Here is a 27596-nt window from a genome sequence, read left to right as displayed (position 1 = left end):
ACCCTGAGTGACAGACCGCCATCATCAGTGGAGCTCAGATACCAGGATACTGTTGTGATCGCAGAATGAATAAAGTTTGATTCAAATCCGTCTGTGGTCACCTTCCAGATCAGATGAAGCTGAATCCTGACCTTTGACCTTAAATCTAACAATCTGATCAGGTCATTGACGGCAACAGACTCAACATCGGTTCATGACAGCTGAACAGCCTCATGGCAAATGCTACGCTAATGTTTCTACTGTCATCTAATGCCAGCTTCACACAGAGCAGTTAAAGGTCAGAGGTCAGCCAGTTTCACATCGATAAACCTATAGTGTGAAGAGAAATGTTTTTGGTTACAAACGTGAAGAAGGGTTCACCGATCTGAGTCATTACCTGTTACCATGGTAATATTAGCAAACTCAGTTTTAGCTGAACTTTCTTCCTATAAAAGGACTCTGGGCTCTGACTGGCTACAGAGGAAGCAGACAGCAGTGGGCGGGGTTTAAATGTTTATTGATTATTTCCATCAGGATGAAAAACAAAACAAAAGAAAAATATTAAAAACAAAACAAAAAAAACCCAGCTGTGATGACATGACAGGAAGGAAGTGTCAGGGGGCGGGGCTTCAGGGCACCAGCAGTCCGTTTCAGCCAACAGGAGGATAGGGAGAGAGGCGGAGCTAAACTGAAGGTCTGTCATTGCCTAGGAACAGTACTCCTCTGGCCAATCAAAACAGGGGAGGGACTGGCTCAAGCCAGGGTTGGGGCGGAGCCAAAGGGTGTGGTTAAAGAACGTCATCACTCTCGGCCGTGTGGAGCTGCGTGTCGTCGGCGTCCGTCATGATGCTGCTGTCCTGACTGTCGTCCACCTCGGCTGCTGGAGGGAGACAGGTTAGACCTTTTTTTTTTTATACAAATAAACTCGGAATAAGCTGACAACAGAATTAAATAAGTAACGTTTCCAGAAGAACGTGAAAGATCAAAATGAATCTGGATAATGTGTGTGTGCTAAAATAATGGACGGTTAGAAAAACATCAGCACATTTCAAACTAGTAACTGCAGAAGCAGAAGGCTTCTGACTGCATCACGTTCTCAGGCCGGCTCCTGCTGCTCTGCTCTCACTTGGCTGCGTTCAGCCACGCTTCCCTCGTTGCTCATCAGTTCCCGGCTCGCTCACACGCTCTGCTCAACATCCCATCTTGAGCCGGGCAGTAATTACTCATCTCTTATATTTATTTATCAATCACAGCTAGCTTGGTGTGGCTCGTGTTACAGTTCATTGTCAAATGCTTCATGTCAAAATGTGTGTAAACAATCGTGTTGCTAGGCACCCGGCGGGCCGCAGCAGCAGTTTTTCATTTCTGTGGGGTGGAAATGACGTCCTCGATGCTTCCAGGTACGAGTGTTTTCTTTCGCGTTTGATCCACACACTCCAAAATTCAGTATTTGTCAGAAAGCCCTGAAATATTTTATTTTAACAGAGATACAGAATCTTTAACCCTTGACGGACACACCGGCGTGTCCGCGTCACATGGCAACGCAGCCTCGCCAAGTCTCCGTTTCCACTTGTGTTGAAAATTCAAACTGTAAACCTGACTTGGTGTTGATTGGCCGAGTAAAACCGTTACGGGGAAAAACGAGATTTTCTAAGGACAATGCTCGGACATGGGCCCAGGTGGACAACAGGAGGAGGGATACACCTGCAGGTGTCAGGGCTGTGACCTGCCCTGCTGCCCTGTAATGGACAGGAACGACTTTTTGGAATGGCACAAATCAGTTGCGTGGTGTCCTATTGTGACAGCTTCTGTAATGGGTTTAAATACACGCGTTGCCGAGGCCCTTGCTGCGTTTTTACATCAAGTTTGTTGTTTGCAACATTTCTACACACATTTAAAATTTACGTTTGTAATTCTGAAAATGATGTTAAACACGTTTACACTTTTCTGCTGTGACTATATGTTCTGTGAAGTGGTGCCGAACACAGTGATTCTACAGAAGAATCAAACCCAGGACCACAGACGGTAAAACGCCATCAACTAAAGATGAGTGTGGACTACTTCCTGTCTGCATATGACATCACCAAACAGTGGCAACAGTGCGTACCTTCGTCCTCAGGCAGGTATCTCTTGTCGATGGCTTCCTTGATCTGGTTGTTGGCTCCTTTAGGGTCCAGGTCCATCGCCCAGCTGAAGTTCATCAGAGCCAGGTGAGTCTGACCCAGCTTCTTATACACCTGAGGCACAGGTGTCACAGTCATCAGAACATTTATTCATCACTCAGGAAATTACGGGCTTACAGTTGCTCCAAGAAGGATTGCTCTGACTAGCTGCTTAATTTCTCTGCACACCTGAACAGCTTTCAGTGATGACAGCGTTTCTCATGACAAAAAGAGGTCAAAGGTCACACTTACCTTTCCAATGAGAAAGTAAACCAGCGACTCTTTAGGAACAATCTGCTTCAGCTCCTCCAATTCCTGCAGAGCCGCCTGCACGCGCACACACACACACACACACACACACACACACACACACACACACAGACATACAGAGATCAGAGGGGCAGACAGCACAACAGTACAAGCGTCTAACAGCAGGGGGCGCTGTCTAAGTGGCGTGTGGCCTCCTGCTGTTGTCTGAGGTTCTCATGCTCCTTTTTTCCCTGCTTGTTTACATTGCAGTGAATGCTGCTGTCGCTCCCTTTCTGATGCCGTCAACCAATGAGAACTCAGCGTGCAGTCCACGCATCATGCACAGAAGAAGCCACATGTGACCACGATGGAGAAACATCAAAGCTCCTTTAAAACTGATCTGAGGTCAGACGCATCCAAACGTGGCCGCGGCATCCAAATGTGGCCGCTAAACCGCAGACTGCATCTGTCTCAGCCGCACGGTCGCTGAACCGGCCTGCCTGCAGTCCAGACCTCTGGCCAGCAGACAACATCTGGAACATCATGTAAGCAACAACAGGACGAAGCAGAGCCAGGACTGCTGAACAGCTGGAATCCTCCATCAGAACATCACAGACTGATGTTACAGAGGAAACACGGAGCTGTCCTACCTGCCCAGAGCATCCTTGTCAGATGCCCGAACCACCTCAGCTGGCTCCTTTTGATGTGGAGGAGCAGCGGCTCTACTCTGAGCCCCTCCCGGATGGCTGAACTTCTCACCCCATCTCTAAACGAGAGTCCAGTCACCCTTCAGAGGAAGCTCATTTCCACCGCTTGTATCCACGATCTCGTTCTTTCCATCATGACCTACAGCTCGTGACCATAGGTGAGGGTAAGGACGTAGATACACTCGGCTCTCTGTTCACCACGACAGACCGGTATAGCGTCCGCGTCACTGCAGCACTAATCCAACTGTGGTTCTCCCGCTCCCTTCTATCAAACCCCAAGAGCCTGAGATACTTAAACTCCCCCACCTGGAGCAGGAGCTGTCCCTGAGTGGGCGCTGCACCCTTTCCTGGCTGAGGACCGTGCTGATTCTCATTCACGAGCTCATCAATTTATTAAAAGGATTCATTTTCGCCGTTTTAACATTTGAAATGTTTTTATGTTTCTGTATGAATAACATGACTTCACACAGACAAAGGTCAAAGGTCATGCTTTATGTAATCTGATTACAGAACAGGCGAAATCAAGAGTATTGATCAGGGAGTTTCGTCACTGGCTCTGGTTTTTAATCCACAGAGCGCTTTGTGATGTCACACAGTTTCCTTCCGGTCAGCTTTCAGACCCTCAGTGTGTTTTCACACCAGCCGATTACATTCATCACAGTCAGTTCTGACAAGTATTGATTACCTTGTACTTGTCGTTGGCGAACAGGATGGAGGCTCTGTGGAACTTGCAGAGTGGGTTTTTGGGGTCGATACCGATCGCTCGGTTCAATGTTTCTAAGGCTGCATCAGACTTCTTCAGAGCATGCTGCACCTGCGTGCGCACACACACACACACACACACACACACACACACACACACACACAGCAGAGGGTCAGTGCTACGAGCTAACAGCTCATCTGTTGCAGTCATTGCACTTCATTAGTCTCACTGGTCAGAAACCGGTTGATGTTTATTTGTTTGTCTCCTATGTGGAGAAGCAGCAGGTGGAAGTAAGGCTCTCACGAGATGACTGCTCACTTCACGCCCCAAACCAAAATGGAGGATGCTGTAAAGCGGCTCATGGTGCCGTGACATCCCTTTCACACAGAAATCTTGTAAACATCTAAAAAACTGGAACTGTAACGGTTCATTCTGCACGTGCTCAGGTGCGCCTCCAGTGGGCGTGTGAAGACTTACCACTCCGATGTGGCAGAGCAGCACGGAGCTCTGAGGGTTGATGCTCAGGGCTTTCTTAAAGTGAATCTCAGCCAAGTTAAACTTCTCCTGTTTGTAGTAAATCATTCCCAGACCATACCTGCGCGCGCACACACACACACACACACACACACACACACACACACACACACACACAATGAAAAAGATTAAAAACGATCATTACGGGTTTTAAGAAAAATAAATTTGGTGTCAGTGTCTATGAGTGTGGAGCAGGAGTGCGGCCCACAGACAGCCCACTATGATGTTCAAGAAATATCTGCGTTTTTTTAAATGATGAATAAAAAGCTGCTGTGACAATAAAAACACGTTGTGTTACCTCACTGAGTAAGACGGTCGTTTAACTGTAGTCGTAAGAAAAAGAAAAATATCTGCGTGTGTTTGTGGTGAGCAGCAGATCAAAGTTCATCATGTTCAGGCCTGTGGACCTACAGCTGATTTTATGTAACAGTCAACACTGAACTGTAACTTTACTCTTTTACTCTGTGTTTTCATAATTTCTAACACGAGGTTTAAGTTTGAGACCTTTTGTGCTCCACTCTGGAAAACGACGGCGGTGTAGGTTCTGCTCTCAGCAGTAAAGCTGCTCACATTCTCCCCACATGTCTCTCTGCGTACCTAGTCTGTACCACTACACTTGCTGTCTCAGCATCTGCTTGTTTCTAAAGAGGCTACACCTGTCAGGGAGAGCAGGGCCCCGTGGTGGAACCTTTATACATGTACTGTCAGTGGGCGTGGTCAATGTGGGGCGTGGTCAATGTGGAGGCGGTATCAGTGTACCAGGCATTGTAGTGTCTGTTGTTGACTCTTATGGCGTTCCTGAAACAGGCGAGCGCTCGGTCCAGCTCCTCTGTCAGAACGAACTCGTGACCCAGCAGAGTGTACGCATACGCGAAGCCCGGGTCCACCTGAGACGGGTACAGAGAGGGAGGGGCATCAGCTGACCCAGAACACAAAACCATTTCTGTACAGGTGAGGTGGCCCCAGCTGACCAGAGACCTTCTTCCCAGAATCAGCGCTTGGTAACCGTGGCATACCTGGATGGCTCTCTGGAAGAACTTGATGGCGATGTCGTGCTCTCTCTGCAGGCTGAAACAGTTTCCTGCTACACACCAGGCCTGTAGACACACACACAGCACATGTGTCTCAGTGTCACACAATCAGTGGGTTTCTGACCTGGACAGGTGAGCTCCTTACCTCGGGACAATTCTTGTCCATGTCAGTCAGGTCTTTGGACAGCGCCGACAGGGCGACGTCTTTCTGCAGGTGCCACAGCGTGGTCGAGTAAATCTCCATCCCCTCCACTCTGTACGACTCGATCCTGCGCACCTCGCTGAACATACGCTCCGCCTACAAACACACATTGTCATGACAACGGACAAGTACCAGCAGTATCCAAATGAGGCTTCACCTGGACTGGAGGCAGTCTGCAGGTGCGCCATGAGATGACCACAAAGACACCGCCCCCTTCCTTATTTTTTCCCTCCCCATGTCTGTGACACAGATACGTTTCAGATAAAACTGAGTCCAGTGCCAGCGGTGCTAGTACAACCAATCTATCTGAACACACCTGCCCTGTGTGCAAAGGTAACCGCCCCTGCTGTTAAATCACGATGAGGCCTGATTAATGAGACCACGTCAGCACGTCACACCACCATCTAAAGACAAAGTGAGGTGGTCTGAAAAATTGACGGAGACATTGCTACAGTCAGACGTGGGGCTGCTGCAGCACCTGGACCACTCTCTGCCAGAATGTCCAGCCATCAGTTCACACCCTGAAGCTCAAGAGCACTTGGGCAGCAGGACGGTGATCTGAAACACACCAGCAACTCCACCTCTGATTGGCTCTCCAAAGAATCTGAACTCAAACAATCGGTCACTGACAGTCATCAGGTCAGGGAAGTTACTTTTGCACAGCACTGTGGACAGGTGAGTCGCAACCAATGTTCCCTCTAATGTTTCATGTGTCTGAGCGAACACACAAACTCCCTGAGCGTCCCTTGGACCACTGTGAGCAACAGCAGACGTGTTACATGGTTTATTAAAATAATCAAATTACAGCATTTACATTTATGTTTACTACTTTTAATTAACTGCTTTAGCCCCCTTACAATGACAATTAAAAAAAATTGTTCATGACCTGTGTAACATGTTAACACTACTGGAAGTAAAAATTTTGAAAACAACTTTTTTTCTTTTATAAAGCTCTGACTTGTATTATGAGTCTGTGGTCTGGGAGAGAGTCTGTAACTCTGTCTGCAAAATACAGCATATAACGACCAATGTTGGGCAAATAATTATATAGTTACTTATATAGTAACTGAGTTATACAAACAACAAAGTGTTTTGCAGCTGTTTACCTAAAAATGCAGCCAAGGTATTTTTTTTGAATAAACATTTCAAACTATTTACAGAACAATCAGCTGTTCTGCATCAAATCTGATGCCACACAAATTATTTGTGCCACTCCAAAAAATAATTTCTGTCCACTATGAGATGAAGGAGAACAACAGCCTGATACCTGCAGGCCTGACAGCAGCAGATGTATCACTGCTGTAACACCTGTAACACTCAGCAGTCGCCTCATTGTTCTGACACACACAACAAAACTATTAACTACACTACACACTAACTACACAAGATTTGCGCTAAACGTCGCAAATCTCTCACATCTCAAAACACGCCGTCACTCCTAAAACTTCCCCCTTTCCTAAACAACTAAATGCCATGTTGCCATATCATTTTTTGATTGGTCCACATGGTACATTTTTCCACCAATAGGAAAGGCTGAGGGAGGGGGTTTGTTTTTGCTCACAGGCTTTCGAGCGTTTTCCTTATAAAACGCCGTTTTCACCGTTTCTTCCTGCAGTAAATATAAACAACGACAGTATTCAGGAAGAAAACCAAACATTGCAGATATTTTTATCATAACTCTGGTTTTACGTGGCCGATCAACACAATTTAAAAACTGGTATAAAGTCCACACTTTTCCGTCAGTTGTTCCGTCTGTCCTGCTCACATCTCCAATGGTTGTACACGTCGTCATTAACGTGGCTTCACTCCACATCAGCCGCTTTGCTAAAACACCGGTGTCGGCACATAAGGACGCTGTCATAGCCTGCCAACCGCGTTGATTAGCTGCGTATATACCAATGTGAATCGCATCATTGGCTGGACTGTGAGATAAGGTGCCATCGGTCTGATCCCATACGGGAGCAGCCAGTCTCTGACTAACACTGCAGAACAGAGTTGTTAAAGTTTTAATTTTAATTTCAATTCAGGTTAGATTGTTTTTTTTTTTGTGCGCAACGCAGATTTTCTGTGTGCAGAGACCGTGCCAGCAGTGCGCAATTGCACACACGCACAGCTTGGAGGGAACATTGGTCAGAACCTCACGATCACGCCACCTAAAGGAAAGAAAAAAAAAAAAAAAAAAAGAGTGTGTGCGTTACCTGTGTGTACTCAGCCAGCTCGAAGTAGCCCTTGCCGATGTGCGTGAGGACCCAGCCGGTGTTGTAGTGCTGGGGGGGCAGCGAGGTCAGGATGTTTATGGCTTCTCTACAATTGTACGAGCACAGCGCCAGGTAGCCCCGTCCCAGTTCCCGTAGCAACGCCATTATGCTGTCTGAAAACATAACAGGTGCGTCACATAAACTGTACTTACTGCACTGATTACAGCAGCCCTGGAGGAGGCAGAGCCTGGAGGCGTACCTGCGGCGGCCCTCTGGTACTGTGGGATCTTTGTCTCAGGTAGACTCAGGCTGGGATCCAGTCTCAGGATGTCCAGGCTCTCGTTCAGGTTGGTGCTGTTGGACGTCTTCGCCGATTTACACTTCGTCTTCCTGTTCGGGATCTTTGTCGGGAACTTCATCTTCAGCTTCTTACTGTTCTCCTGCAGAGAGGAGAAGGACAGTCAGGAGGAAGGCTGGAGGCACCAAACAGGTGCTACTACAGCATGTAGTGGTTAGATTTAACTACTACAGTGAGTACTACAGTGAGTACCTTGGCAGTAGAGCTGGCGCTCGTAAACAATCTGGAGCTTCTTCTGGGCTGAACATTTGGCGGCCCCGACATGCTGGGACTGAGGACCTGAGGAGAGCCACTGAGACACAGACAGGTGATCAGAGGTGGACACACTGGTACCTGCAAGTCCATCAGAGGTGGTAAAGTGAAATTACGAGTCATCATATACAATTTTCAGCTTCTCCTCTGAAGATCACCTAAAGAAGATCAGAGCAGCTGAAGGGCCGACACGTTTGGATCATCAGGCAGTCAGAACTGATCCCTGCTGTGCAGCAGGTCCTGTGATTGGCTGCCATAGTTACCTGCTGTGAGGTGCCGAGGTCTGCGATTGGTTGAAGGGGATGGGGAGAACGTCTCTGCTGTTACCGCTCTGACTGAAGACAGACTTGGACTGACTGATCCTGGAAACAGCCTGAGACGGAAAGACAGGTACAGGTGAGCAGAGGAAGAGGGGTGGATATCATCCTACGGCTAGGGACTGTTTGTGTTTCTCAAAGGGAATGATGTAACTTCCTGTGAGGTGAACAGGAAGTGTTTAACCTGTACTAGCCTTCTTGTGAACATTACTGGGGTCAAGCAGAAAAACTGAAACATGTCATTGTTGTCATTTATTTCAGAACCACTGAGTTAGGATTAAGGTCAAAGGTGTTGACAGGAAGTGCCTTATTTTGAAATGCAGTGTTAAGTGCGAGCCATTTGATGATGTTATGAAGGTTACGTGTGAAGTATGACAGTAATGTGCTTCTTGTTTGTCACATCTCTGTTATTATTCAAAGCTTCTACACAGCTGACTGGTGACCAGCAGGGGGCGACTCCTGTCTGTTACATGAGCAAACATCTTCCTGATTGGCTTGTTTCAGCTCCAGAACTCAAAACTCAAAGGTGAAATCACAGACACTGCTGTCTGTTTGTGTGTGTCTGTGTATGTGTGCTGTTACCTTCTTGCTGGGGGCTGTAGTTTGTGTTTCCATAGTGGATGAATAGTTCTGTAGATATGTGGGGTCTCCTGGGCTGGGCTCCAAGGGCAGGATGCCAAAGCTACACACACACAGAGTTTGTAAACACACTTCCAGCTGCAAAGGTAAGACTCCAACTCACCTGTGCAGGTGTTGCACTCACCTTGGTGTTAGTGGGCTGAGGGCTGCAGGACCTCCAAGTAAACTCCGCCCACTCTTGGGCTTGTTCTGTTTAGCTAAAAGTGAGCCAGCTGACGCCATAGAAACCGTGTTCCCCAATAAGGAGCCGGTGTCTGGAGAGATGAGGGAGGAGTCGATGTAGGAGACGGACAAATCAGACGCCAGCTTTCCGTTTGATGATTCCAGATTCAGACGATTCAACTCCTAAAAAACAAAAACGCTGTCAGCTGCTCTTGGGTCAAAGCTCAAACAGCCGCACTGCAGGTGCATTTGTGTTGCTCACCAGCGTGTCCTGTGGCGTCTCCATGAGGGCGGTGTCTAATCTATGGGAGGAGTTCTGGGCAGGGCTTACAGATGGTGGAGGTGGGGCAATGGAGCAGTTCTGTAGCGAGGACAACCTGAACACCTGATCTGGGTCTGGTTTCTCTCCTAAAACACAAAGCATCAAGTGTAATTGAAGTCACGTGGAGCCTGACAGTGCTCATGACTCCACAGGAGGATGTGTGCGTTACCTAGGTGACAGAGGTTCTGGAAAGGCGACCAGAGGAACGGGTTGAGAGTTAGACTCCTCTGAAAACACTCGGCACCTTTGGCAACACGATCTGTCTTACTGCTCACAGAGAGAGAGAGAGAGAGAGACAGGTGAGTCAGCAGAGCATCCTCACCTGTGGAGCGCAGGTGAGTTTGGTTCTTACCAGTAAATGTGCCCCAGTAAAGATAGCGTGAAAGAGGCGGAGTCTCCAAACTCTGTGATGATGTCATCCTGACTCTTCTGTTTGTTCAGCACACCACCAATCAGAACCTGCTCTCCTTCCGCCAGCCTGAGAGACAAAGAGGCGGGGTCAGAGAGGCGGGGTCCGAATGGATTCTAAGTTTATCATTTCTGACTACTTTTACATTTACCTGTGTGTGTGTGTGTGTGTGTGTGTGTGTGTGTGTGTGTGGCCATGTGTTCTTACTTGCTGAGCTCCACGCAGCACTTTGCCAGCAGGAATCGAACCTGTGGCGTGGAGCAACTGTGAGCCTTCAGCAGCCGGTAGGCTTTGTAGGGCTTCCCCGAGCGATAATAACATGTGGCCAACAGATAAAGCGCCTCCTCTGACCTCACTGACACACACAGGTGAGACACACGGGTGAAAAACAGGTACTGACAGGAGTGTATGTGGACACACAGACAGGTGTTACCTTCAGCGTAGAGCCTCTCTGCGAGGAAAACAGCGTCCAGGTAGGCGTAGTGGTTCAGAGCCTGCCACACTGCAGCCTGACAGAGACAGACAGGTGAGGTGCAGCTGGGAGGGGCAAGTCATCTTACAACAGGTCACATGATAAACTGTCGGGGTCCACAGCAATGCGCTGGCCTCAGGTGTGCCCGACATTCATTTGACTCTTTATGAGCTCATTGGTACCAGAGGCACTGAATCGAAGAGTCGCGTCATCACTGCCACGGTGGATCACGGAGCTCGCAATAGAGATTGAAAATGTGACGTCATTCAGGGGTAAAACCGCAAAGGATTCTGGGAACTCGTGGCAAGAGGTACTAGCGCACGCAGGCTTTCAATTGAAATCAGTTACACAGCGATAAAAAGAAACACAAAAAATAGCAAGAAGCTGTTGTATTATTAACTGCAATAGCCGGTGGCATGACAGCCACGGGAAGCCGACGGGTAAAGAGATCGGTTGTTATCGGATTACGTCGTTGAAGAGAAATCGTTCGAGCCGTGTTTCCGAAGTAACAAAGAGGCGACGGATGGCCTGGACTGCAGCCATTCAAAGACCAAATGTAACGTCCCAGAACTCTCCAGCTCACAGGTTAGTCTGCTCCAAGCATTCCCACAAAGCTCAGTCTTCTGTTGTAGTTAATACGTCATTTTTCTTAACTTAATTGGTGATATAGGTTACAAGCAAGTCTGGCGCTGAACGGAAATGGTGGCGCTATGCTCCTTTGTTTATTGTGCATAAACAGTGTTTATGTTATTACCATGGTGCATTGACAAAAACATATACTTTTATTCACAGGATAGAACAGTTTTTTTGTATCACTAATTGCCCAGTACGATTAAAGCATACAGTATTATTGTCACTGCTACATTTCTGTGATGAACCAGAAATTATTTCCACTACTAACTAATTACCGTTGAGCTCAAAGGTCCTATTAATAAACGGTTAACGAATGTGTATTTATGAAGACGATTCGTGAGACTGGTTCGTTCTACACGGTGCATTTCAAGGTCCTGCACCCATCCGTCGGTAAACTGTACCTGGGCTTGTTGCAGTGACCTGAAGTTACTAAACTTCATGAGTGTATGCACTCACTCCAAGAACCGTATAATTATAAATATGAGCGTGGTGAAAGTTGGGCAGCACGCTAACGTCTTTTGTCCCTCTGTGTGCTCGTAAGGGTCTAACCCTTTCATTCCTTCGATTTTTTCCTCGTATCTTTGACTTTTCATCAAGTCTGTCTTTGTACGGACCGGCATTGTTCTCCTTTGTTTTGTACATACCTTTTTTTGGGGGCAAAGAAAAAGCAAGAAGGTATTGGAACCGGAGAATGAACGTTTTGCGGTGCTGCAAATGCTTGCGTTTGATGCATTGCTTTGATTGTTTTGCCACGAGTACCCGGCATGCAATGCGCGAAAGTCACGTGGTCTGTCAATCTCTATACTTCCTGAAGTTAGCCACGTATGCTAGATGAGCATACCACATAACATTAACTTGTCGGCCACTCTGGACATGTAATAATCCTGAAACAGTGAAAAACCTGCTAATCATGTAGATGTAGCTAGGGCTGGGTGATATGGCTTAAAATCCATATCGCGGTATAATTTGAAGCATATGCGGTAACGATACATGTTGCGATATATTCTTTTCTTCTGTATAACGTATTTTACACACTATAAGGCACAATTAAAATCCTTTAATTTTCTCAAAAATTGACAGTGCGCCTTATGTATGAATTCTGGCTGTGCTTACTGACCTTGAATCGAATTTATGTGCTACACGGCGCTCTAAAATCTGTCATAAATGTTTCAGTCCGACTTTGGTAAGCTACGAAGCCGCACCGCTTGATGGATTGTCGGACCATTATGGCTGCCGTAGTCAGGTCCCAAAGTCACACAAATACTGCGGCATCACTGATAGTTAACAACTGTCTAAATTCTTCCATCTTTAATAAAATGATCAGCGTTGCTGCTTTACCAGGTGTAACAATTAAGTTCAACATCCAGGCATCCATGAAAACAGAATTTATTACATTTAACGGAGTTAGAAGTTAGCAGGAAGTTAGCTCGCTAGTTTCCACCTAAGCATGATATAGCATGTTCTAACTGAGAGATTAATAAAAAAAATTCAAACGTACAGCTCTGCTATCACTTCCAACATAAAGTAAGACAGAAAACTAAACAGCAGTGATGTTTGTAGGTTTACTGAAGTTGAGCTAGCTGGTAGATAATGATGTGCTACGTGATCGCTAGCAAAACAGTTAGGTTAGCATAACATAAGCACAGTGAAGCTGGAGGATGAATGCTAACTTTTTTCCATTAGATAAAAGTTAGCGTGAGGATTCTTGCTGGTCAGGAACAAATGCAATCGCATGGCAGGATGCTGTAAACGGACCAGAACAACTGAGATAATCCATCCACAATACAAGGTTAGTCATTAATATACTGCAACAACATGGGAATAGAGCAGCTGCAGAGAATTCGGCATTAATGAATCAATGGTATGGAAGTGGAGGAAGCGCAGTAATTTGCAGATGATGTTGTTTGCAGTTGCTGCAATGCTTTCGACCAAAACAGGCGCAGCTCGATGACACCATCAACATACGCTATCGCGTATATAGTCAAACTCTCTACCGTTGGCCAAATTTATATAGTTTCTACCGTTTATGTTTATACCGCCCACCCCTAGATGTAGCTAAAGTAAATAAACAAGTGTAAATACGCTGTCGCAACAAGCATCTTGCTCACTATTAGGGCTGCCACAAACGATTATTTTGATAGTCGACTAGTCACCGATTATTTTTGCGATTAGTCGACTAATCAGATCATCATCCATTGGACGTACAGCTTATTGCACCAGCAGCATCTGCTCTTATATAACTATCATTAGCTTACAGCTTTAAGTGTTTATGGTATGTGCTAACTAAAGACAAGATGATAGTTTATTAAATTTTAATGAAATTTGCAGATTGTTTCAGTGAAGTTTAATAAACTCCTTGCTATCTAAAATATAACAGGACACCGGAGTATATTCTTGAGCGTCTCACATTTCTGATAATCAGCTGTCTGCTTGAGGTTTATTCAGCTGTGTAAAAACTATAACTTTAATCTCAGCCAAACCGATTTACTCAGGAACAAATAAAATACTAAAAAAAAAGCCAAACAATAACATTTTTAAGTTATCTAAGTGACTTATATATGTTTAACCTGAGCAGCGAAAGACGGTGGTGGGTTTGAAAACGATTTGCCGGGAGTCCGGTGTTCTCACGGCTCTAGTGAGGCTTGCCCCAGGCTAAGCTAGTGGGTAACAGACGTCTCCGAAAACGTCGGAGCGCTTTTGAAAATATGTGGTGTCTTGATAAACTGAGCAGATATTTGAGGTTTACACAGCTACATTCTCCCTGAAAATATGTTAAACGTTTATTTTGTAACCCAGAAAGAATAATAAGAGTAATATTAAAACTAACTAGCTGCCGCCATTGTTGGAAACTGAGCTGGGCTGCGCTATGAATTCTGGGACACAGCTTCTTCTTCTTCGGGGTTTAACGGCAGCTGGCATCCTTGTACATGCAGTGCTGCCATCTTCTGTTTCAGTCCGTTATTACACTCTTAAATCCTACTACTTATTCCTGCGTCTTTTGTGATCTTACACAGCTTCAAACGACACGTCGACTATTAAATTAGTCGTCGACGATTCTGATAGTCGACGTAATCGTGGCAGCCCTACTCACTATGTGGAGCAAGACTTTGTTCACTGATGCTGTGGAGTGTATCCCTGCCCGACTTCATGTCACACAATTTTCACCACGTTACCGACAAACCCTCAAATGACAGTGGACGAGATATGAATTTTCATGCTTATCAGTCTTTTGTGTCACGATAACAAACCTCAGTTACCGGGTCAAGTGTCCACGCTCATTGCTCAGGTACTTATTTACCTGATTGTATGTTTTTATTTCAACAAGTTAACTAGGGTTGGACTTTAAAAAAGAGAAAAAAAAAGATTTCATGATTCAAATCGATTTTAACTTGAATAATGCAATATCGAAGAATTAAATCCTGACATTGATTTTTAAATATAAATGACTCCAGAATCAGCTTAAAGCTCACAAAAGAAAGACCAGGTCAACGATTCCACTAAAACGTGGAAACACGTTCACCTGACGGCACGGACACGGCACTGAAAGCCGACGCCTCACAGGTTTCGTCTCTGACCAAGATAGCCTCCCGTGTCCCCCAGCTCTGTGGAGTGTTTTATACAGGCCTGTATCAGGGTCAAATTCAAGCACCTTTTAAGGTTCATTTTCAAGCAAATTACCAAAAAAAAAAAATAGATGTTTCACGTCACATCACCTCAGTAAGACCATGTGAAATTTAAAGCAAAACACCCTCAGCTTAAACACCTTTGTTGCCCTTTGTTAAAAAGCAACTCAAAACACACATTTAGCTTAAAATTAAGATGTGGAAATACAAACAAATCAACTTGTTAGAGATATTCATCTCCTGTTGGAAACAACAACCCAACAAAACAAGAGACCTGTACCAAACACCACAAAATAACACACAGTCAGGCCAAATGAAAAAGTCTTCTCACCAGATACTGATGCTTCTTTACTGTGTGACACTCAACATAAAACTGTAAGATGTTTAACTACACTGCTGTGTGTATTTTTGTTGAAGTCCTAAATGATCACCTTGAAAGTGTTTGTGCTAATAACATCATGTATAGTAAACAGGCAGGGAGAAAAGCTCTGCCTGGGAGGGGCTGTGAACACATGACTCACTCAGTTCATTCGACATAGGAGACTTTAAGAATGCACGAGCATCGAAAACCTGTTCATTTAATCTATCATCTGTAATATTATTATGTACAGCCATCATGTATCATCTCCCTTAAATAAGCAGGCAGCCTTAAAGTATGAAACATATGTGTCTCCTGATAGAGCCCACAGGCCTCAGTGTGAGCTTGTTTCATGTGTAGGTGCTCACAATAAACACGTCTTGAATGAAGGCCGGGGAACTTCGGGAGCACAAAAATGTGTCAACTCTGTGCACGTATGGATCGTATTACCATTGTTTCCCCCTGAGGTGTTGCCAAAGACACTGAGTTACATAAATCACCATAACTAACTGCGTAGCGCTGCTGTATTGCATCACACTCAGTGCACTTCAATCACTTGTCCAGTGAGTTTAATAGCTAGCAAAAAAATAATAATAACTTTAAAAATTAGCATGCGTAATGTAAACATACTCAAACACTCATTAAAACGGCAACCTGGAGTAATGTTAGTGCACCCACCCATGTTGGGGGGGGCAGACTGACATGCAGAGGTGCAAGCAGCCCCAGGCGGACAAACTTGCGACTCATTTTATGTCTCTATGTGATAAGAAAAGTATTCAGACAGTTCTTTGTGCTGAATGAAAAGCAGTTTGCAGCTGTTTTAAGCACCACAACCGAAATCTTTAAACCTTGAAAAGACATTAAAGTCCACGAATTTTCAAGGGTTTCAAGCACCTGCACGAACCCTGTTCGTAAACTGTTGATGATGAGTCTGCGCGTTCAGCAAGAGACTCAGATTACCCATAATGCATCACTGAACGACACAGGAAATCTTTTCTGCCTGTGGATATAACTGAACTCCTCCACCTAACACACAGCTCACAGTGCAGCAGCAACAGCCTTTTGCAGTAAAATAACAAAGTTTCCCAGGTTAGAGTAAAATGTTGATCGTATACATTTCACCTCTGTAATATTTATAACTGAGCTATTTCTTATATTTTGTAAACTTTATAAAATATTGTAATTTGTCTGTTACTGTTATTGTCTTGAAGCGACTGTAAACTAGGGTTGGGCGATTGGAAGAATCTATCGATTATAAGAATCTATCGATTATCAGCCTATTGCCCATCGTTTTGATTTATTTGCCCATGAGTAAGTTTGCCAATAATGATGGCGCTAATAGATCCAGTCAACAGAAAAAACAGCCCCCTCCTCAGAGAGCGCCAAACCCTTGTTGACAGAGCTGCAGAAGCTGCTGATAGCCTAGCATACTCAGCCGGATGGTGAACACGTACATGCTCATGCCAGTTAGTCTTTGTCTTTTATCCTGTCTTCCTTCTCTCACCCCAACCGGTCGCAGCAGATGGCCCCGCCCCTCCCTGAGCCTGGTTCTGCCGGAGGTTTCTTCCTGTTAAAAGGGAGTTTTTCCTTCCCACTGTCGCCAAAGTGCTTGCTGATAGGGGGTCATATGATTGTTGGGTTTTTCTCTGTATCTATGAAGCGCCTTGAGGCGACTTTTGTTGTGATTTGGCGCTATCTAAATAAAATTGAATTGAAAGTTAGCCGCGTTTGAGAGCTTTGCTTGCACTATACGTCTGCACAAGCAGCACACCGCTTTGGTTACATCCTTAGGTTTACGTCTTTCATCCCAAATAAGCGACTTTATATTATTTTAGTGCTGTCAGCGTTAACGCGCCGTCATTATGACAAAGACGACTAACAACTAACCTATCAGGACCGGACTGAGCTACAATCCCTGAAATGTCTCTGTCAACGTATTCCAGGCAGTTTGTCCAAAGTTTGTTCATTCTGCGCTTCAGATGGGTTGAGAGCGTTACAAATTTTAGTCGCGTCAACACCGGATTAACGTGTTAACGCTGACAGACCTAATTTTTTGGGAAATTAGTTCGTCCATGTTTGGTCTTCAAATCAGTCCGTGCATGATTACGTTGCTCCGGCCATCATAATGTCCGCGCATGCGCAAATATACCGCCCATCGTCGATTATTGGACTGATGATTGTCTGTTGGAAATTTTTTACATATTGCCCAACCTTACTGTAAACACATAATTACCTTAAGAATGATTAAAGTACTCTGATTCTGAAAACTCACTGAAGCAGCAGCAGGAGAAGATCCAAACTACGCTTCACGTTTGAAAAACATCAACATGAATTCTTGCTCCCACCATGTTAAAAATCACACGTCCTGCACAGCGCTCTCTCTCTCTCTTTGTTTCCAGTGAATGTTTGTCTGTGTGTCTATGTGTTAGCCCTCTGACAGACACCTGTCCAGGGTGGACCCCGCCTCTCGCCCTATGACAGCTGGGACAGGCTGCAGCCCCCCACGACCCTATACAAGACCAGGCCAGAGTCGGTGTTTTATCCTCAGTTACTTTGACACAGGATCTCTGCTGTGATGCTCACACCTCTGAAGAAGTCTCAGTGTCAGCTTTGTTTTATACACAGATAGTTCACACCGAGTCTGTAATTGCAGAGAAACGTTCAAATAAGAATTTAGAATTAAATGTTTTTCATTTATAAGGTTCAGAGGGCTGTTTTGACAGTACACATCCAAGAAATACGATCATCATCATCATGACATTTGTGACTGAGTCACAAACCGAATCTAACTGAGTCGGGACCTTTGAATCAGTTGTCGAAATCAGTGATGATCCCAGACCTGAGTCGACGTAGCTCAGTTGTGATTGATGACAGCGACACTGAGGTGAACTGCCGAGTACAGCACTGCTGTAAGTTTCTCTTCTCCTCACGGCCATATATGAGACTTCTTTTAAAGTGGATCTATCTCAGTGGCACTTAGGAAAATAAACTCTCGTGATGTGAGAACGTAATCAAACTGTTGATCAGAGGGAAATTAGTTTAAAGACACTACAGTCTAATGTTATCTGGCATGAGCTCGAGTCTGTCTTGCTTTGTTCACAGGAATAGGTTTCTAAACCAGCAGGGCCTGCGAAGCGCAGACCCAACAGACATCATGCTGTTGTTCAGCCATGTCTCAGACGCTCGCATGTCTGATCTGCCGACCGTAACTCAATGCGACAATGTTGAGATTAAATGCATTCGTGTAGGATTTCTTATGTTAGAGCCCCAACTACAGTCCAGGAGTGAGGCTTAAGGTGAGGAGGAAGATTAATAGATTCCCATATCCATTTTTGTTCATATTCTTCTATCCAAAACAGGAATGTGATTTAAAAAAGAAGAAAAACTGATTATTTTTCTGTCTTTAACGATTGCTGCATCTAACCACACACCAGAAGGAACAAAATAGTCACAGTACGTACGAGTGATTTATGTATGAATTATGAACCAAGGAGTTCAGAATCCAGAGCTCAAGGGCTCCAATAGGCATGACCCTCCAACTGCCCACCCTACCAAAGCCAGGTCAGGATAGGCTGAGCCACAGAGCGTGGAAGGACCACACCTGTCCTAACAGTAGGAGCCTGAGTGAGAAAGAGGAAATGATGTCAGAAACCATCAATGAAAAGTCAAGACAAGACGAGGCTCTGAAGATGAGGCTGAAAAGGAGGTGGGAGGAGTTAGAGTGTGGAGATTTGGGCCGTTTGAAGTTGGAAAAAGAAGCAAAGCCGCTCATGTCCATAGAGACAGCAGCGTTCTCACCACTTACGACACAACGGCACGCAGTGACATCATAAATGTATTTGCCCACTTCACTGTAACAATGCAATGACAGCAAGCAGAGCAGAAAACATCCAACTTCAGTCACCGACCCTCGTTACCAGACACACAGCTGCATAGATGTGTCTCACATCACCTCCACATGTGGAGACACAGACGAGCTTCTGTAAGCCTACTGTTTCCACAGACACGTTGGTGTATCTGTGCAGCTTCTCAGATTGATTTTGCATTAAATCTGCATTATTTAGCCAGAACTCCTGGCTCAGTTTGCTGTGAGAAACAGATCTCCTCCCACACTCAGCTATAATCAGTGTATTTCAACAGTAAACACAAAGTTATTGATCAAACGCTGGTATTGTTCAGTAGAAAGCTGAACGACTACGAGCAGTACAGGTTTACCTGACTGTAAACAGTTTTTGACTCCAGGTTAAAATAAAGGCTGTGTCACCTGTACCTGCTAACAGCGAGCCATACATAATCAATAGCCAATACCGTAGTTAGATCAACACTGTGTGCTGCCATTGGTCAGCACTCCAAACACACACCTGAGAGCATCATGTGAGACAGGACGTGTTTATGCCAGACTGTTATCGATGGGTCAAACTCAGGAAAGTTATTGATCAATACGCTGATCGATCACTGCAGCAGTTCCGTTACTGACGTCACTTCACTTTAACTCTGCACTCACAGTTTACCCGAGTGAGATCACAAACACACCTGTGAGGAGACATTACCCATCAGTCCGCGGCTGACATGGCAGCTAACGGCTAACAGCTAACGGCGGTTCATGTTACCGGGCAGTTAGCTGCCATTAGCCTGTGTTAGCTGTGAGAGTCTAACGGCCGCGGGATACCTTCATCTGTTCTCTGATCTGCGATCAGACTCTGACATTAACAGACTCCCAAGGAACGGATTTGATCGTTTTATGAACTTTAAAGCAGAGTTCCTCCTCACTGAAGCTCCGTTGAGTGCTAGCAACTGCGTTAGCTGCTAACCGAGTCATGCTAACACAGAACTCCATATGAAATCCAACAGTTTCTCTCGGCACTCTCACCTGCACACATCTTAAACTCCGTGATATACTTAAGAACATCGGGTCCTGTTCTATGACAAATACTGCTCACAGTCAGTGACCCACCCACAGTTGGTTCCGGTGAAATACTGACTTTAAAGAGTGTCTGTTCGCTCTCCGCGGGTCATTTCCCCTCAGCCGGACTCAGGCCTCTTCAGATGGACTTGGTCGGATTCCGGATTTATTTTAAAATTAGACAGTGTTCGTTTTTTGGATCTGAGCCCAAAAGATGTGCGGAACAAAACGAATCATGAAATATCTAATAAACTGACCAATTTCCCCTTTAATTAGATCGGAAATACCTGGAATCTTAATCTGACAAATCTTTAAAGGTGTCTGGCATGACATATCTCAGCTGTACCGGGTGTAAATTAACAGCTCTGCGTGACCCGAACGGGCCGTGACAGAAGATACTAACGACCACCAATAATCGCAGAAAACTCTCTCTGTGCCGTCAGCGGCCCTCTGTAGGGCCTGCGGCCGAGGAACAGCGCTCTCACCACGGATTGCACCCGCCGCTAAGGCCGGGCGCAGAGACAGGCACAAACTTCATACATGCTCCGCTCCCCACGCGTGACAACGAGCCAAAGATGTGTATTCATACCTGGACAGGTTCCTGCAGCACCGTCATCCCGCTCTGAGACTCCTTCTGTCCGGTCCGGGGGTCTCTTTTCTCTCCGCTCTTTCTTCACTTGAGTCTCAGGAGGAGCTGCAGCCGAACATTTGAACATACCGACCGTTAGCAACCGAGTACCACCGAAGATACCCGAGGAGGGGAAAATGCCGCGACGGACATGAGCGACTGTCAAACGGAGAAAGCCGAAGTATCTCCTGCGCCCTCTGGTGGTAAAACTTATTACAGCGGTGTTCAGTGTTCTGTCGCCTCCTGGTGCTCAGACTTGTTAGTAGCAACAGCAGACTGGCTGACATGAAGTCGTGAGCCATTTACAATGGCGGCTTTAAATAACTGGCGGTTGTGGTCTTGGGGAGATTGACTATCTTTGGGGAAGATACTGAACCCAGAGTTTCTCCTAATACATCCATCAATGTCTCCAAAAGTTGATTCTGTTCATCTGGACGTAGCGTTTTGTGGGAGAAACGTTTCGTCACTGATCCAGGAAACTTCTTCAGTCTCAGCTGACTGCAGGTTTCAATCTTATAAACAGTACATTTGCATAATGACTGAAACCAGCACCAGTGAATGAACATGAGTACCATTCACAGAGAGTTGGGGAATGGCTGCAATCACAGCATTGTAAGATGGTGACAGATGTACCCTTAGGCCCCCTCCTCAATTCAGAGATTCTCTTTCCCTTTTCACGTAAATGGCCTCCTTGACTCCGCCCTCAAACCAGCATTCCTCCCTGTCCAGGGAAGAACTTCTGGGTTTTGGTCATTGGTCAGTTCCTTCAGTGGGCTGGTTTCAGTCAATATGCAAATATACTGTTTATAAGATTGAAACCTGCAGTCAGCTGAGACTGAAGAAGTCACTTGGATCAGTGACGAAACGTTTCTCCCACAAAACGCTACGTCCAGATGAACAGAACACACACACTCTCCACCCTGCTGCCAAAAAGAAAGAGGTATCAGAGCATCCAGGCCCTCGCTGCAAAACTGCAGAACAGTTCTTCCCCCAAGCCGTCAGACTCCTGAACACACACACACACACACACACACACACACACACACACACACACACACACACACACACACACACACACACTTTTGCACATTTCCATTGCACTGCCTTGTGTTGTCTTGTGTCTGTATCGTCCTGTTCTGTCTAGAGTTGCACTGTCTTGTTTTGGGTTTTTTTGCAGTTTTTGCACGTTGGACTTCACGCAGTCCTGTGTTCATCTGTTATATGTCATGTGTAGCACCAGAGTGAGAGGAACGATGTTTCCTTTCACTCTGTGCTGTACCACTGTACATGGCTGAAATGACAATAAAAGCCACTTGATTTGAATTTGAATTAGACTCACAGTAGAAAGGTGTTGTATTATTACTGCTCCCCTCTCATCTGATAGCAGAATACCTCACTGCCAAGGCTGAATGGATGTTCCTGCATCAGCCACAGAATGGTGAGGATGGCCCACCTGTTTCCAACTCAGACCTCCACAGAGAGGGTGAAGGGAGACATGATTTACATTGGTCACTTCCTGGGTGGGTGTTACATGTGTTTTTGGTTTGATGTCTGAAATCAGGTCTGTGTTTAACACCACTTTAGAGTTATTATTTTAAATCCTTCCTGGCAGCTTCAGAATTATGATCTGAATGCACCATGGTGCCAAACACATTTTGCTTTTCCAAGATCAGCTCTAAAAACTCTCTATAGGCTCTTCCTGTTCAGATGTTTCTTTAATCTGATTATTTCTTCATTTCTATTCTTGTTTTTACAGTTCTTCCATTATGTGTAGTATACAGTATGACAACGCCTGAGGACAACAAGGGAAGATGGAACAAAAGGATAGAGTACAAATAGAAATGCAATGTAATGTAACTGCTGCACCTGTAAGAAAAACAAACATACGACACCTGGAACACAAAAACTGACCATGACCACCCCCATGCAGGGGCCGAGGTGTCCAACATAAAACACGTCAGTAAAAAAACACTGTGAATGCTCAAGCTTTGCAACCAAAAGGCCCGGCAAGAAGGTTGTGGGCTCGAATCCAGGATGTGCCCGAGGCCTGTGTGCAGTTTGCATATTCTCCTCGTGTCTGCGTGGGTTTCTCTGGGTCCAAACACAGGCAGTTATTGTGTGAATGTGAGTACGAACCATTGTCCATCTTGTGACAGGCTGGCGACCTTTCCACAGTGTACCCCGTCTCCTGCCCTATGAAACCCCCTTAGTAAGTAAGTAAGTAAGTAAAATTTATTTATATAGCACATTTCACAGATAAAAATCACAAAGTGCTTTACAATAAGATCAGACATACAAGTTAAAATTAATTAAAAGCCCGTTTGTATAAAAATGTCTTCAGCTGCTTTTTAAAGGAGTCAGTAGAGTCTAGACAGCGTAAAGACAACGGCAGAGAGTTCCACAGCCTAGGTGCCAGTGCCTGAAAAGCCCGATCCCCACGTGTTTTAAACCTAGTACGTGGGACCACCAGTAGCCTCTGACTTGAAGACCTAAGTGCTCGGGATGAAGCATGAGGTTTCAGCAGGTCAGAGATATACTGGGGAGCTTCACCGTGCAGAGCTCTAAAAGTTACAACTAAAATTTTAAAATGAACCCTAAAATTTACAGGCAACCATTGAAGAGAAGCCAAAACTGGAGTAATGTGTGACCTCTTGTTTGTACCAGTTAAAAGTCTTGCCGCTGCATTCTGTACAGACTGAGCTGAGTACAGACCGATCCAGAGCTGATTTGTTGAGACACGTAAAAAGACCGTTACAATAATCCAAACGAGAAGAGATAAATGCATGAATAATCATCTCAAGTTCTGCCTTTGACACCAGTAGTCTGAGTTTTGAAATGTTTCTTAGATGATAAAAACAGTTCCGGACAAGTTGTTTAGAGTGTTTCTCAAGAGACATTGAACTGTCAAATATAACACCTAAGTTTCTGAGACTCGACTGAAATGAAGGGTCTAAAAAACTGATATGCTGCCTAATTTCTGAGAGCATGTGATCAGGTGCAATAATCAAAGTTTCTGTTTTATCTGCATTTAACTGAAGGAAATTGTCATTTAACCATTGTTTGATTTCTGACAGACAATTATTTAAACAAGACAATTTATACAACTCAGAAGCTTTGAAAGAACAGTATAACTGAATATCATCAGCATAGAGATGATAAGAAATATTATTGTAACGTCTGATAATGTGGCCTAGAGGGAGTATATACAGCAAAAAGAGAATAGGACCTAAAACAGATCCTTGAGGTACCCCAGAAGGCAGAACTGATGTTTCTGACAGCACATGATTTATACAGACAGTAAAGGATCTCTCAGATAGATACGACATAAACCATTTTAAAACAACACCAGTAATCCCAAACAAGTCCTTCAGCCTATTTATCATGATGCTGTGATCAACAGTATCAAAAGCAGAGCTGAGATCCAACATAACCAGAACAGTGTACTCTCCAGAGTCTGCTGCCATCAGAATGTCACTAGACACTTTAAGCAAAGCAGTTTCAGTGGAGTGCAATTTGCGGATCAGTGATCAGTAAGAGTACAGACATCACACCTAAAGCCAGATGGTGCTGAAGTCATGTGACTGTCATGTCCAAGCTGGTGCACAAGCGGTGGAGTTCATTAGAAGAACTGTTGGCATTAATTAGACCTGTTCATGTATCGGTTGGTTAAACTGTCAGCTAATGTGCTAACATAAACATCAGAAAAATAAAAGAAAGTTTCCATCACAAATTATTTTTTGTGGATTCATATCTAATATTTTATAATCCATAAATGTATAAATGAGACAAACTGATTACAAAGTTTTGTTCATCTTTTCCTATTGATAAGACTCCCCTAAATAATTAAATGATGTTTTTTTCCACCGTGTGCCACAGCGATACCTTGTTATGGGTGTTTGGTTTTTTACACTGATTCCACCTTAAAATTGACATGCTGGAGAACTTTTTCTGCAATGTCACTTTTTTATCAGGTAGTTCCACTGGTCCATCTCACCTAAGCATGTTCTTTTTCTCTGTATGTATTATTGTGTGAATGTGTGTGTGAATGGGTGAATGACTGAATGTAGTGTGAAGCGCTTTGGGGTCCTTAGGGACTAGAAAAGCGCTATACAAATGCAGGTCATTTTTACCATTGTAGGGTCTACCTTACAATATAAAGCGCCTTGAGCCGACTGTTGTTGTGATTTGGCGCTGTGTAAATAAAATTGAATTGAACTGAACTAAGACCAAAGTGAGGGCCACCCATCAGTCTGGGGTGATGGGATGAAGACAGGACAAAGAGCCAGTGATTAATAATAACTAATGATTCAGTGCAGAGAGGCGTAAAAACACATAGTGAGTGAAGAAGAAACACCCAGTGCATCATGGGAATCCCCCAGCAGCCTAGGTGTGTGGCCATGAGCCTGACACAGACACTACACCTCAAGTCAATATTCAGTTCAATTGTATATATGCAGCACCAAATCACAACAACAGTCGCCTCAAGGTGCTTCATATTATAAGGCAGAGGCTAGAATAACAGAGTCTTATATGGTTACTATGTGCACAGACAACACGGCAGAAAGGTAAAATTCTGGCTTCATTTTTGTACAGTGGGATGAAGTGCAGCCAGGTCGGCCATCTTTTCTACAGTCACTGCAGTGTAGTTACTCTTGTCTGTCCAGGCAGTTTCTCAGTTACACTGTTTTCAAGAAACAGCAGACATAAACTGAAACAAGCTTCTTTTGCTCAGCAATGCGCACACAGAAAGCAACCTCTCTGCTGAATCTGCAAAAAATAAAACTGTTAACGTGTTAGATTAATGCCTAAAAGTAAAAATGCATGTGGCACAGTAACATAGTAACTGGGATGGCTCGTGATCTGACGGTAAATAATAATAATGGATTGCATTTATATAGCGCTTTTCGAGACCCTCAAAGCACTGTACAATTCCACTATTCATTCACTCTCACATTCACACACTGGTGGAGGCAGCTACAGTTGTAGCCACAGCTGCCCTGGGGCAGACTGACAGAAGTGAGGCTGCCATATCGCGCCATCGGCCCCTCTGGCCAACACCAGTAGGCGGTAGGTGAAGTGTCTTGCCCAAGGACACAACGACCGAGACTGTCCGAGCCGGCGCTCAAACCGGAAACCTTCCGATTACAAGACGAACTGCCAGGTCTTGAGCCACGATCGCCCCAATGTTTAGTGTTCTTCTGGACATTGTACAAATCAGCTGTCCACACAGATGTTAGGTTTGTAGTTATGCAGCTTTCCTCTGGAGAAATCCTGAGCTCTAATCAGAACTCTTTGCACGGTGCTCAGTGATTTCTATCAGAAGAGTTATTTCTTAAATCAAAAGCATATTGATTCTCCATCAACCTGCTCTGATTGATCTGACTTGCCGTGCTGTTTTCAGAGATAAACGTGAAACCTGAGCTGTCAGGGTCCTGGGCCAGTGACCCAGTGTTTTGAGTTTTGCATTGTGGTGGTCCCATGATGAAAAGGTAGGGGGTTCGAATCCACTGAACGGCTACCCTGAGGTACCCCTCAGCAACATACCATCCCTACACACTGCTCCCCAGGCACCCAATGGCTGCCCACTGCTTCACAGAGTGAATGGGTTAAATACAGAGAGGAATTTCCCCACGGGGATTAATATTATTATTACTATATAACTTTGATTTTGTCAGTATTTATCATTTCTAGTCTTTTGGTTTTAATGCTGGCGTTCTTAATATTCTGGTTTTTGTCTGTTCCATGGTTGCTTGGTCTCCCCTGTCAGTTGTATCCCTTGTCCAGTCCACGTCTGTGTGTTGTGTTTCCTGCTTTACTTTGTAAGTCTATCTCATGTCAGTGTGTCTACTTTGGCTTCCCCTGGTCTTATTGTGTTTGATTACTCCCAGGTGTGCTCTCCTCCTGTGTCCCATTGCCTTGTTATCCCTCCGTGTATTTTAGCCCTCTGTTTCTCCCACTCAGTGTCACGTCGTTTCCTCATGCTGTGTGTGTTCCCCACTATGCGCCTCCTCGTCTCTTGTCTCCACGTATCCTAGTGTTTAGTATTAATCTTCAGTTTCTAGTTTTGGTTTGTTTTTTGCAAATTTATGTCTTGAGAATTATGCTACTGCAATAAAGCAGCCTCTTTAAGTTCATTTCACCGTTGAGTGTTTTGCGTTTGGGTCCAACATCTTGCCTGCCACACAGTGCTATCATGACAGGAGCCACTAATTCACACTCTCTTGAGAGAATGCCAGTTTTTACTGAAGTGAACTGGCAGCATTATGCATATTAAACTGCTGGTTTTCACAAATGGTCAGACAGTCTGTCACAATAAATTGTGGGATGGCGTTTTCCCCTTCCTTCAAAATCAATCAATCAATCAATCTTTATTTATAAAGCACTTTTCATACAAAGATGTAGCACAAAGTGCTTTACATGGTTAAAAGCAGCCCACCCCACCCCGCCCTCCAACTCACTCCCCACACTCTCATTAACATAAACAATCATGGATGCACAACCCCCCACCACCACCACACACACACACTTAAAAAGTAAACTTGGGCTGGACAGACATGAGCCAGGTGAGGAAACACTATCACAGGGAGCCGTCTGCACCGGGGGCCGGTCACAGACCGCAGCCTCCAGGCTGGGCACACAGCAGGAGGGAGGCAAAGAAGCCCCCCAGCCAGGCTGAGAAGACCCCCAGAGCCCCAGCAGCCACGGTCGATCACAGCCCCGGTGCAGAGAGCCCCCTCCGAGGAAACACTGGAGAT

At 45.0% G+C, this 27596-nt stretch overlaps 1 protein-coding gene across 2 annotated transcripts; it reads right to left on the bottom strand.

Moving 5' to 3' along the window:
- Positions 1 to 479: 479 nt before the first annotated feature.
- cdc27 (cell division cycle 27) lies at positions 480 to 20957 on the bottom strand. Of its 2 annotated transcripts, none has more exons than XM_084924866.1 (20): positions 20803 to 20957; positions 10658 to 10733; positions 10432 to 10579; positions 10168 to 10293; positions 9985 to 10082; positions 9756 to 9901; positions 9456 to 9676; positions 9275 to 9374; positions 8639 to 8748; positions 8316 to 8415; positions 8025 to 8205; positions 7766 to 7938; positions 5511 to 5663; positions 5351 to 5431; positions 5094 to 5221; positions 4278 to 4395; positions 3783 to 3911; positions 2394 to 2468; positions 2087 to 2216; positions 480 to 859 (listed from the first exon to the last, which is right to left on the bottom strand). In XM_084924866.1, exons 1-20 carry the CDS (start codon positions 20827 to 20829, stop codon positions 768 to 770), a joined length of 2412 nt encoding a protein of 803 aa, XP_084780992.1. In that variant the 5' UTR covers positions 20830 to 20957; the 3' UTR covers positions 480 to 767. The 2 variants fall into 2 exon arrangements, with proteins under 2 accessions (XP_084780992.1, XP_084780993.1); XM_084924867.1 differs by having other exon boundaries at positions 480 to 856.
- Between the last annotated feature and the right edge of the window lie 6639 nt (positions 20958 to 27596).

The sequence above is a fragment of the Perissodus microlepis genome, chromosome 4 (genome assembly GCF_051167445.1).
Source record: "Perissodus microlepis isolate ML-2025 ecotype Zambia chromosome 4, ASM5116744v1, whole genome shotgun sequence".
NCBI lineage: Eukaryota > Metazoa > Chordata > Actinopteri > Cichliformes > Cichlidae > Perissodus > Perissodus microlepis.
This window is presented reverse-complemented; position numbering and strand designations above follow the sequence as displayed.

Bases quoted from the DNA above. Each gene is read 5' to 3' on its own strand.
- cdc27 (XM_084924866.1), bottom strand. From the start codon at position 20,829: ATGACGGTGCTGCAGGAACCTGTCCAG. The intron at 10,294-10,431 runs GTAAGAACACAT...TTTGTCTCTCAG, and splicing joins TGCTGCGTGGAGCTCAGCAA to GCTGGCGGAAGGAGAGCAGG. The intron at 8,206-8,315 runs GTACTCACTGTA...TCCTCTCTGCAG, and splicing joins GCGCCAGCTCTACTGCCAAG to GAGAACAGTAAGAAGCTGAA.